This window comes from Myotis yumanensis, unplaced genomic scaffold, assembly GCF_028538775.1.
Source record: "Myotis yumanensis isolate MYYU_CA2020_CCGP unplaced genomic scaffold, mMyoYum1.0.hap1 SCAF_16, whole genome shotgun sequence".
Lineage (NCBI taxonomy): Eukaryota > Metazoa > Chordata > Mammalia > Chiroptera > Vespertilionidae > Myotis > Myotis yumanensis.
The window spans coordinates 3477111-3489283 of NW_027223767.1; the positions used below are offsets into that span (position 1 = coordinate 3477111).

The following is a 12173-nucleotide window of genomic DNA, read 5'->3' on the forward strand; positions in this document are numbered from 1 at the left end:
CCAGTGATTTAATCAATCGTGCCTAAAGAATAAAGCGTTCATAAAAAAGCTAAAGGACCGTCTTCAGAAAGCTTCCAGGTTGGTGGGCAATGGAGGTGCTGGGAGAGGCATGGAAGCGCCACACTCCACATACTTTGCCTATGCATCTCTTCCATTTGGTGGTCTGGTGCCTAAAATGTTTCTCTGACTTCTGTGAGTTTTAGAAATTAACTGAACCCAAGAAGGGGGCTGTGGGAACCTCTGATTTATTGCCAGTCAGTCAAAAGTACAGGTAACAATCTGGACTAGCGATTGGCATCCTGCGTTGGAGGGTATCCTTGGAACCTCCAGTCTGCAGCCAGTTGATCAGAAGCAGAAGTGGGTGGGAAAGGAGGAAGGAGGGAAGGGGTCTTGTAGGCTGAACCCTTAGCCTGTGGAATCTGATGCTATCTCTGGGTACACAGTGTTGGAACGGAGTTGAATTCTTGGATACCCTGCTGATGTCTGAGAGTTGCTTGTTGGTGTGGAGACCCCCTCCACACACACACACCATGTTGGAAACTGGGTCTCAGAATACCCAAAAAACACACACAGAAAATAAATTTTATCATTTTAGCCATTTTAAAGGGGCAGTTCAGTGGCATTAATATACTCACAACGTTATGCAACCATCGGCACCATCTAATTATTACTTTGATAATATCAACTTGACCATGATCAAACAAATCTGGTCAGAACCAAGAAACATACCCTGATTCATTACATTCCCTTCCAAGCCTCAACTTGCTCAAATATAAAGTGCATTTTCCCTCCTCAAGGCAATTCTTCTTCAAAACTACAGCCTAAAGGTTTTGGACTCACCACCCCACTCAAGCAGGCACTTCCCTCTCTCCTCCCTCCATGCTACTACCACACCTCTCCCAACGCCTAAAACACCCTTCTTCACAACTCCCGCAGTGTCCAGCCCAGGACCTTCAGCCCTCACATGAGCCCTCAATTAATATGCACTTCAATACAATTTAAAATAAGTGGAAACACTTTTAAGAAGGTGTCAGATTGTTTTAGGGAGCACCTGACAAAAATCAATGTCTCTCTTACCTTACTGATGTACCCACCAGTAACGAGAACAATAGTTCACATTTACTGAGTCCTTCAAACATGCCCAGCACTATTCTTTTAAAATTCTTTAAACATACGATCTAATTTTATCTACAAAACAATCCAGTGAGGCAGATCTTAATACTATGTTACCATTGTATGGATGAGGAAACACAGGCACAGAAAAAGTAACTTGTCCAAGTTCATGCAGTAAGAACAACCTTAGTTCAAGCCTGAACAGTCTTGCTTCCCAGCCTGAACTTTCACCTACCATACTGATTGCTGCTGAAGAAACAACTGTCAAAACTGACTTCCAGAAAAACTAGGATTAGCTGGAGGGGGTGGAGAGGACACTCTTAAGACTATCCTTATTCTACAGCATTTTTGGACTCCATCACACTCTGCACTTGATTAAAATATTGGGTATCTTACCCACAATTATGTCTACTTTTAATCTGGTAGCCCTCCATAGCCCTAGCATCAAGCACAATCTAAAGATCCTGTGACAACGTAAAGCTAACAATTTCACATTTACTACTAGCCAGATGTGAAAAAGCGCAATAAAAATGATCAGACAAGGACACAAGAATAGCATACCATCAGAAGTTCTATTCATCATGGGTGAGCCTCTGGACATGGTGTTCTGATAACTCACAGGTGTCCGCCGTGCACTGGAGTCGTCATAAATCCCCGGACTCATCTGTGCTTTGGGAGCTTCATGAAGTGTTGACCTAAGAACTGAGGTGCCAGAGCTTACCACGGATGTATGCCGGGAACGCACTTGCTCGCCCGCTTTCACATCCTCGTATTTTCCCCGTTCTATCACTTTTATGTTCTCTGGCACAATTTCCAGTGGAGCCATTCCACGAGTTAGTTTGCTAGGTCCTGTGATTAAGGATTTGACATTGTGTTTGATGGCAGATTGACCCGAGTTGTTGTCAAACTTTATTGGTGTACCCTAAAAGGAAAGAAACAAACATTACAGGTAGCCCAAAGCACCTGAATATTTTCCCATCTAAGGTTTATGTTTGGCTCATGGAAATTATAGTTTGCTATAGTAGTCTTTTTTCTTTTCAATTGCAGTTTACATTCAATATTATTTTGTATTAGTTTCAGGTGTACAGCATAGTGATTAGACAACCACATACGGTGGGGCCTTGACTTACGAGTGTCCCAACTAACGAGTTTTTCGAGATACGAGCCGTCTCTCTCAGCCGATTTTTTGCTTTGAGTTGCGAGCTAAAATTCCGGTTACGAGCCAGTTTCAGATACCCCACCGCTAGTTGGCGCAGCGAACGTCACAGTGAACGCCACAACATCAGTCTCACTCGTTCACTTTAAGATTTGAATATACGAGTAATTTGAGTTACGAGCTCCGTCACGGAACGAATTAAACTCGTAACTCAAGGCCCCACTGTATTTTACAAAGTGGTCCCCTGATATTTCAAGTACTCACCTGGCACCATACATAATTATTATACTATTGCTGACTATATTCCATATGCTATGCTTTACACCCCTGTGACTGTTTTGTAACTACCAATTTGTACTTTTAAATCCCTTCACTTTTCACCCAGTCCCCCAACTCCCCTCCCCAGCTATTAACCCTGTTTCTTCTCTGTATCTTTAAGTTTGTTCTGTTTTGTTTGTTCCTTTATTTTATTTTTTAGATTCCACATATAAGTAAAATCATATGGTACTGGTCTGATTTATTTCACTTAACATAATACCCTCTAGGTCCATCCATGCTGTTGCAAATGATAAGATTTCATTTTTTTAATGGTTAAGTAATATTCCATTGTATATATGTACGACTTTTCTTTTTAATTCTCATCCAAGGATATGTTTTTATTGATTTTTAGAGAGGAAGGAAGCGAAAGAGAAAGAGAAAGAGAAAGAGAAAGATCAATGTGAAAGAAAAACATACCAAAACCTAGGTATGTGCCCTGATCAGGAATCAACCAACAACCTTTTGGAAAATGGGATGTTCCAAGTAACTGAGCCACCATCTATTAAAGGGCACTTGGGTTGCTTCATCTTGGCTATTGTATATAATAGTTCAATGAATATAGGAGTGCACATATTCTTTCAAATTCGTGTTTAGGATGTAGTAATCTTTATTGTCTGTGTGTATGTCTCGATCAAAAGCCCATGGATCCTGAGTTACGTACTTTCCCACATTATACACAGCACACTATGAACACAATAAAAACTAATGATAAAGCATACATAAAACTTTCACGCTTACTTCCAAGAGATCTGACCTCAAAAGGACTACTTATTAAGTTGAACTTTTTAAAATGCTTCATAAATATTACAGTCTAAAGTGGAATGACTGGCAAAAAGAACCACAATCCAGTTACCTGGGAGATGGAACCCTCAATTATTGGCCTTGTGCTTTGGACCACTTCTGGAGTTTTCCGGCTTTCCTGAGTTAAAATATCTTGTCGTGGGATCTCGTGAATGGAACGCCCCATTTCTTTGATGGTGGTAATGCCATCATATGGTTTTCCTTTGGTAATGGCACCTTCAAATGCTCGTATGGGAGGACTCTCCCTTTTAATTTGTTTGGGATATTTAAGACCATCTTCAAAGCTTTCAGTTGTTGCTCTTGGTGTGCCTTCAAATAAGAATTCAAGAAACATACTTATTAAAACAATGCCCATGCCACTGAACTGTACACTTAATTGTTTAAATGGTAAATATTGTTACAATTTTACAATTAAAAAATATTAATGCCTTGTCATCTTGCAGTTTCTAATCAATTTTCTGTTTATAGCAGATCTTTAAATAATCATCAGTCATTTTTTAGGGTTGCAAAATTTCATACATCATTCATCACAATACAGACCAGAATGGTTATTACATAACAAAGATATCTCTACATTAAAAAAAAAGATTAAATATCTAATATTTCAAAGGGGAAAATATCCTGAAAAACATGTTTCACATACTGCAAATTAATGTCAAACTAGTATGCCAGTGAGGGAGTCACAACAAACAAGCAAAATGTTTACCCTGCATTATGGAACCAGAGAGCACAGTCCTTTCTTTGAGGTCAGAATGAGGGCTCCCCCTGGGCAATGCTCGGCATATCAGTCCTTCAAAACAAGAAAGCAATTCAAGTATTAAACACAATGTGTATGTCAATCCACATGTACTTATACTGTCCTTAGAGTATATGTTTTTGATAAAAGCTCTATGGAGAAAGGGGTATCACTGTAAACTATGTATGGTGCCAGGTGGGCACTAGACTTATCTGGGGGATAACTTTGTAGATTATATAAATGTCTAAGCATTATGCTGCACATCTGAAACTAATATGACACTGAATATCAACTATATTGGAAAAAAAAGGGGGGATATTTTAAATCTGTGAGCTATTCAGAAGCATGTCATGGAATAAAAGTTGGAAGTACCACTATTCCTTTTTAAATCTTTTCCTAATAGAAAATGGGCACAAAAGACATCTATTAGAGGTCAAAAAGGAAAGAAAGACACTTTCAAAGCTAAATCTAAAATCCCAATGCTTCTTTATCAAGGTGAGAAAAAATACAAAGGGACTGAAAATCATTGTTAACTCTGAAATACATCTGTGAGAAAGAGAAAACATGAAAAATAGATAACTCGAAAGTATATAAAACATTAAATGAAACATGCAAATCAAAATTAAAGCGTTATAAATAAGCTCTTAATAAGCTTCATGTTATATGTATACAGGGTGGGGCAAAAGTAGGTTTACAGTTGTTCATATGGAAAATAATTCAATAATTAATAAATAATACAAGAATAAATTCTATTTCACATACAACTTTGTCCCACCTTGTATTGCTGATAAGTTGAGGGGTCCTTACCCTGTTTTTAGTATTTCATCCCGAGTAAAATTAAACAGTTGGGGCAGGTTAAGAATTCAAGAAAGTGAGTCATTAAGGAAAAAACCCAGCCCGGCCGTGGTTGCTCAGTGGTTGAGCATCAACCTATGAATCAGGAGGTCATGGTTTGATTCCTGGTCAGGGCACATGCCCCGGTTGCGGGCTCCATCCCCAGTGTGGACCATGCAGGAGGCAGCCGATCAATGATTCTTTCCCATCACTTATGTTTGTTTCTCTCTCTCCCTCTCCCTTCCTCTCTGAATTCAATAAAAATATATTTAAAACCAAACCAAACCATACTATCATTTACTGAATGCATATCATAAGATCAGCACAGGATGGATGCCTGTCTCTAACAATGGTAGGTACAATCCCCTAATTGACAGAAGAGAAAAGAGGTTCAGAGAAATTCGCCAAGAAAGGGAAAGCTAGGATTCAAATACATGTCTTTGCTCTATCCATTACACCACTTTATCTGCCTCACAATACAAAGTTCTAATGAATTTTACATTTTTAAACTCATTTATCTCAAACAGAAAAAAATCTACAAATTATATGAGAATTTTAATAGTCACCTACAATGTGATCAATTATGTTTAATTTTTACTTCCCTCCACTGTCATGTAGCACCTGATTTGTATGTCAATATGAATAGGAAGTTAATTTCATATTAATACAGCATCTATTTTATACAGTATACATATTAATAATATACAACCTAACCCAACAATGCAAATTTACTAGACCAAATTAAACGTATCTAAATGCTGTTCTGGAAACAAGATTTTACCCTCTAATGGTGCTGACACGGGAGACTCCCTCATTGACAACCCTTGCTTTATATTTCCTTCCACTGATTCATAGCTTCTTTTCAAACTGATTTCATGAGCTGTTCTTGGACTCCTTGTCCCTTCTCGGGCGTTCTTAATATCTGCAAAATATAGGAAAAAGAATTGCTCAGACAGAGCTCAAGGTCCATTGTACAGTAAGAAAGTTATTATAATTTCATAGTCTATCTTATAAAAATAATAATATAAAAACTAGTCTTAACCAACAATATACATCTGTGCAAATGATATTTATAAAAATGTTTTTGGTCATTCAAATATATTATTGAGTTCAGGCTTACAGATAAGGTTAACAAATTAAGTCCCTTTGTCCATGAAACTTACCTAATAAAACAAAATAAAATCATTGGGAAAAATATCCTTGGGTGAGGATTAACAACAACAAAAGAGGTGGCACAGGCCAAGGGAATAATGAACACAAAATCCCGAGGGCAAGACAGAGTATGATAATTAAAAGAACTTAAATTCAGCCCTGGCTGGGTAGCTCAGTTGGTTAGAGCATCATCCAGATACACCAAGGTTGGGGGTTCGATTTCCAATCAGGGCACATACAAGAAGCAACCAATGAATGCATAAATAAGTAGAACAACAAATCAATGTCTCTGTCTCTTCCCACTCCCTTCCTCTCTCTCTTTCTCTTAAAAAAAAAGGGGGGGGGGAGGGACTTAAACTCAGTTAATGGCCAATGTATAGAGTGAAGCTGGGAAGAAGAGTGCAGGGGGAGTAACTGCAAAGGGCCTAAGGGGAAAAGTGAGAAGGGAACAATCTGAAGAGATAAGCTGGAAGCAGATCATGGAAGGGTGATTAAGCCAAGGTAAGGGATTTATGATGACCTTAAAGGCAATGGAGAGTCCAGCAGGAAGTGACATGATGTACAGTACTGACTATGGGTTAAAACTGAAGGCAGGGAGATCAGTTAGGCAGCTACTTAGCCATCCAGATGACAGATGACGGTAACAGTGGGGAATAAAATGAAATGGACAGATTCCAGAGACTTTAGGGAAGAGAAGAGAAACAACTTTGTGACTGGTTGATTGGATGTGGAAAGCTTCAAACGGAGGAGTCAAAGATCACGTTCAGATTTCTCTTAGACAAGGTACATTAATTTTCTTGCCCCAGAAACAAAATGTAAACTAACATATGCCAGAATGTTAAAGCAACAAAGGAGGAAGGAAATAAGAAAGTTACCATATACCTTGTGTCAGGCACTGTGTGCTCACATACTTTATTTCTTTATATTTGAAGAGAAAGGTAAAGCATGACTAGTGACCACTCAGATCACAAAAACAATTGCAAATGAGAACTCAAATCTAGCTCATCACCTGGCTTTTATAAAAAGAACTGAGTCATTCTTATAAAATCATAACTCTGGGAAAATACAACTTAAGAATACATCTAAAGAATTATTTTCTTATAGACATTAAAATAGTTATATTTAAGGAGAATTTAAATTCAATATTCTTCCAGGACCATCAGACTATCATCTACTCCCTAATGCTTAACTCATAAAATAGGAATCTCTTTAAAATAAATGTGATTCTATTAAAGATAACAAAGAACCTTTTCCTAGGCTAAATCAACAAATTAGAGTTGATGTTAGCTACACTTATGTGACACTTACTATGAGGTTTGCACTGTTCATCACTTTTCATTGACTGTCTCAGTTAATTTTTCAGAAACATTTCATGAGAAGGCACTATTATCAACCGCTTTTACACAGAGGAAACTTGTGCTCAGGGAAGGGAAACTGACTTCCCTAAAGCAAGTATGTGGAGCATCAGAGGCCATGTTTTTAGTCACATGTTGTAGTATTGGCTTCATTGTATAGACATAATACTTACTATCATAAGATAAGATGTGTCCACTTTTGCCTTCATAAATAACATGGCCTTTGGATGCAGCTTCCTCTCTGCCTTTCTCAGGACTGCTCTCTTCAGATATTCTAGAAATGGGCCCCTTCACCAAAGCCTCAGTTGGTATGCCAGCCTGGGACAGAGCTGGGGTACCCTGCCATCAAATCAAACACAAGTACCAGAAAAGTCACTCAAGTTTAGTGGAAATGCAAGATACCTAAAATTTAATCTATCACACTGAGAGTCAAACCAACCCATATTTCCAAAGAAGAAAAAACGAGCACATGAGAGAAAATCAGACATTAAGTTTTTATAAACATAAAAAAATACTATATATCTTTATCCTTGAACACTGACACAAAAAAACCTCTTAAAATGTTGATAAATATGAGTTGAACCAGCTTTCTTCGACAGTGTGAAGTTAAACCTTTATAAAGGCACTTAACTGGAGAAAGAAAATGCTGTGTTAAGGCCTTAAATCATGCAAAATTTATTAAGTTTCTTCAAAATTTCTAATAAAAATAAGATAAAAATAATAAAATAAAATAAAAATAAGATGATAAATTAAGTTATAACTTTCAGAATACCACAACTTTCTCTTATAATGTGGTAAGAGGAATAAAGAACTTTCAATTCCCAAACTTCTGCTGGGTTAGACCCCTAGTCATCAGTAAGAGAAAAGGAAGAAAAATTCAGATGTCTCCATTTTGTGATATGGATTCGATTTAGGTCCTATCATCTGAATTTTCACCATCATTAGTCCTCTTTTGGGTTGCCTATGACCATGGCTCTTTTTACCTTTCCTTTGAACAATAAAACCTTCCTTCTAGGAAAATCATTCATGAAATCTAATATGTAAAGTACTTGGCACAAGTGAACTACTTGGGATGAAATGGAAGTGGAAGGGCCAGGCCTAGCTCACTCACACATTTTTGAGTTCTCAAAATTCTAGACAGCACAATTTGAAATGACATGCTTACAGCAGGAAGAATAATGAGACCAATACATTTCCTCATTTAGCCAATAAGTGAGCTCAGTAGCAAACATCTGGAAGTTCTTCATACCTACTTTGAAAGTGCCCATGTCAGACTGATTTAAAAATAAACAGATAAAGCCCAGCCTCATTTGATATAGTTCATTCTGTCTTCCTACCCACAGTTTGGATACTAGAGTGAAAATGAAGAAGAAAAAAATAATATGCATAGGCCATTTACTTTTCTTCTGTTTATATTAAAGTATTTGCTTATTCTACAAACTAATTTCAGGGGAACATATATTTTGGTCAAATGTGGAAGGAGAGATCTGAATTGTATGTAACTTTCTAGATTACTATATGCTATCTCCTATAAATCAGCGGTTGCCAACCTTTCGGACCTCACGGACCACCAGTGGTCCAGAGACCACTGGTTGGCGACCACCGCTATAAACCATGTCTTAAGGAGGAATCACTGGGAGATCTTATTAAATGGAGTATCTGATTCAATAGGTCTAAAGTGGGGACTGAAACTTCTGCATAATTTAACAAGCTCCCAGGTGATGCTGATGCTCTGGGGCACAAACCACACTTGGTCATCAAGGTCCTAGAGCATGGGTCTCAAGTGGGCATGCAGCAGAATCACCGGAAGGCTGAAAACCCAGTTTGCTGGGTCTCCTCCCCACGGGTGAGATTTCAGTACATGTGGGGTGGGGCCTCATTTATATGTCCAACAATTTCTCAGGAGACACTGATGCTGCTGATCTAGGGACCACACTTTAACAACCACTGTCCTAGGAAACAGGAACGAAGGACAAGGAGGAGGAATAGAACAGAAAACCTGTGATAGGTACAATGTGCAAAATACAGAACTCTGTTTATAATAATTTCCCAACATAGAATTTTCCATTCCCAGATTTATATTAATAAAGAAGCTAAGGAGTAAAAAAAAAAAAAATTTTTTTAAAATAAAGAGGCTAAGGAGTGTTTTACATTTCAAACTAAAATTAACATTTAAGTGAGGAAAATACCTTTTATTACTCAAAATTGGCAATTTATTTAGCCTAAAATTGGAAGAAGATACTTGATTTTTGGTGCTTTTGTCAATGCCATCCATATTTCCTAGTTTAGCATTAGATTCTAGCAAGGCAGCTTACATAGTAAGATTACAGACCTTTCAAATGAACCACAGCTAATAGTCAAAATAATCACATTAATGACTTTATGCAGACAGTTTATGGATCTGGGATTTATCATCACTGAAACCCAGTTCCAATACCCAGAACAATGAACAACTTAATCACAAAGCTATATAGCTGGACAGCCAAAGCTCTTGAGACTTTTCCTCCAGTGTTCTTAGCATTTCAGGAATGATTGTAACTAACCTGAGTGATAGAGCCCCGTAGTGATGGGATGCTTTCCACGGAAATTTTGCTTGTTGGAGTACCCCGGGTGATACTTCCTTCTTGAGTGGCTCCTGTGGTACCTGAATAAAAACAAAATCATTGGCAAATTATATCCTCTACAGCAAAGAAAACACACAAACATCACCCCATACTTGGGAGAGGGATAAGAGAAGGAAATAATAGCACACAAAAAAATTTTTTGTTTTCTTGAAATGTACTTTTAAAGTAATATTGCACTTATTACAAACGACTGCTGAAATATGGAATTTCAAAGTTCTTAAGTCATTTTTATATGGAAAGAAAACTTAAAGTTAGAATTTAAAGGCTCTAACTTAAAAACCCACCATTAAAACATATCAATTACTTACTTTAATAAATTAATTGGGGACAAAAGTTTAATATTTCTGCCGAACAGCATATTTTTACCTCTGACCACTCCTTCATGTTGTGCCCTGACCAATAAACCCTCAGGTTGTGAGTTTTGGCTTCGGGGAGAAAATTCTTCCTGCTTGATATAGGGCACAGTAGCTATGGACCAAAGCAAAAGAAAAATGTAGAGATCAACTGCTGAGTTACTGACTATGATGCTATAAAGGCAGAAACATGATGAACAGTTAATCACTGACCTGCTTTGGCAGATTCCTGTTGCCGTGGTAGTCCAAGAGAGATAGAGCCCACTGAGGGCTTAGTTGTTTCTTGAGGGTAGGAAGCCTGATTATGAGAAGTCAAATAAGTGCCAGGTGTTCCCTAAAAATAATTTTAAAAGTCCAAAATAACAGTGTCTTTTCGCAAGGTCAACTACAAAGTTAATGTTCACATTTCTGTTTATAAAAATTTATACCCCAATGCCCAAATATTAAAATAGATATTTATAAAGCAAGAAAATCCTTACATGGCCAAGTAATCTATGCTTATATGGTCAATTAATTAAATGTTAACTAATACAAAATTAACAAAATGGTCAAATTTTAAAATATCTACACTCACATGGTAAATTCATTTATGCTTACATGGTCAATTAAGCTGTGATGAAGGAGGCAGGAATATACAATGGGGAAAAGAGTTTCTTTGTAAACTGAGCATATACATGCAAAGAAAAAAAAGAAGCTGACTACTTTCTTACATCACATACAATAATAAACTCAAAATAAATTAGTCCTTTGTATGCCATAAGTGCCTATAGACGCAAGCGGCAGACCTTCCCCACACACCACGCGTGTCTATCGCCGCAAACCTCGCATATCAACTCTGGTCACCCAATTTTAAAATCAGATTTGTTAGTGATATCTCTGGGTTTGTAGAGAAAATTACGGTAACTTAAATTCATAAATATTCCAGCACATATGGAAGAAATGGGCATGGTTTCTGTTTTGGACACGTGGCAGTTAACTGGTTAAAGACTTAAATATAAGACTGAAACCATAAAACTCCTAGAAGAAACCATAGGCAGTAAATTCCTTTATTTTATTCTTAGCAATATATTTTTGAATATGTCTCCTCAGGCAAGGGCAACAAAAGCAAAAATAAACAACTGGGACTACATCAAACTAAAAAGCTTTTACAGAACAAGGGAAATCAACAAAACATCAAAAAGGCAACCTAGCTAACAGAGAATTGTTGTCCATTCTAGAACTTCTATAACCTAGTAACAAAAAGACCAAATAAAACTTGTTAAGACTTAAACAGTCACATCACAATCAGATGTGCAAAGAGCCAATAAGTACATCAAAAAGTGCTCAACCTCATTTGTTGCCAGAGAAATGCAAAATAAAACTACAAAAACATTACACACCCCCTAGATTACATATACCCAGCAATTCCACTGTCAGAATTATACAAAATAAATGAAAACATATGCCTACAAAAAGCCCAGAAAAAAAATGTTCCTATCTGTTGTATTCATAGTAGCCATAAACTAGAACAGTTCAGGTTTCCATCAGCAAGGAAATGGATAACAAACTGGTATGCTCATACAATGGAGTATTCAGTAATAAAAAGAAAGAAAATACTGATTACACAAAAACCTGGATAAATTCCTAAAACCACTATGCTAAGTTAAAGACAGACACAGTACGCACTGTGTAATTCCATTTATATGAAGTTCTGGAAAAGGCAAAACTAATCTATGACAATAGAAAGCAGAA

General features: G+C 37.2%; 1 protein-coding gene across 12 annotated transcripts in view; it reads right to left on the bottom strand.

The window, feature by feature from the left end:
* Positions 1-12173, bottom strand: part of NCOR1 (nuclear receptor corepressor 1) — a 248269-nt gene that overhangs the window by 30942 nt on the left and 205154 nt on the right. For 11 of the 12 annotated variants that reach the window (XM_070393236.1, XM_070393244.1, XM_070393247.1 and 8 more), the window contains 8 exons: positions 10656-10776; positions 10456-10557; positions 10009-10109; positions 7639-7804; positions 5740-5880; positions 4095-4178; positions 3441-3697; positions 1675-2035 (listed from right to left, as the gene is read on the bottom strand). In XM_070393236.1, the coding sequence (XP_070249337.1) occupies positions 1675-2035; positions 3441-3697; positions 4095-4178; positions 5740-5880; positions 7639-7804; positions 10009-10109; positions 10456-10557; positions 10656-10776 (1333 nt within the window). The remainder of the gene's footprint in view (positions 1-1674; positions 2036-3440; positions 3698-4094; positions 4179-5739; positions 5881-7638; positions 7805-10008; positions 10110-10455; positions 10558-10655; positions 10777-12173) is intronic. The other variant, XM_070393241.1, reaches the window with a different exon arrangement.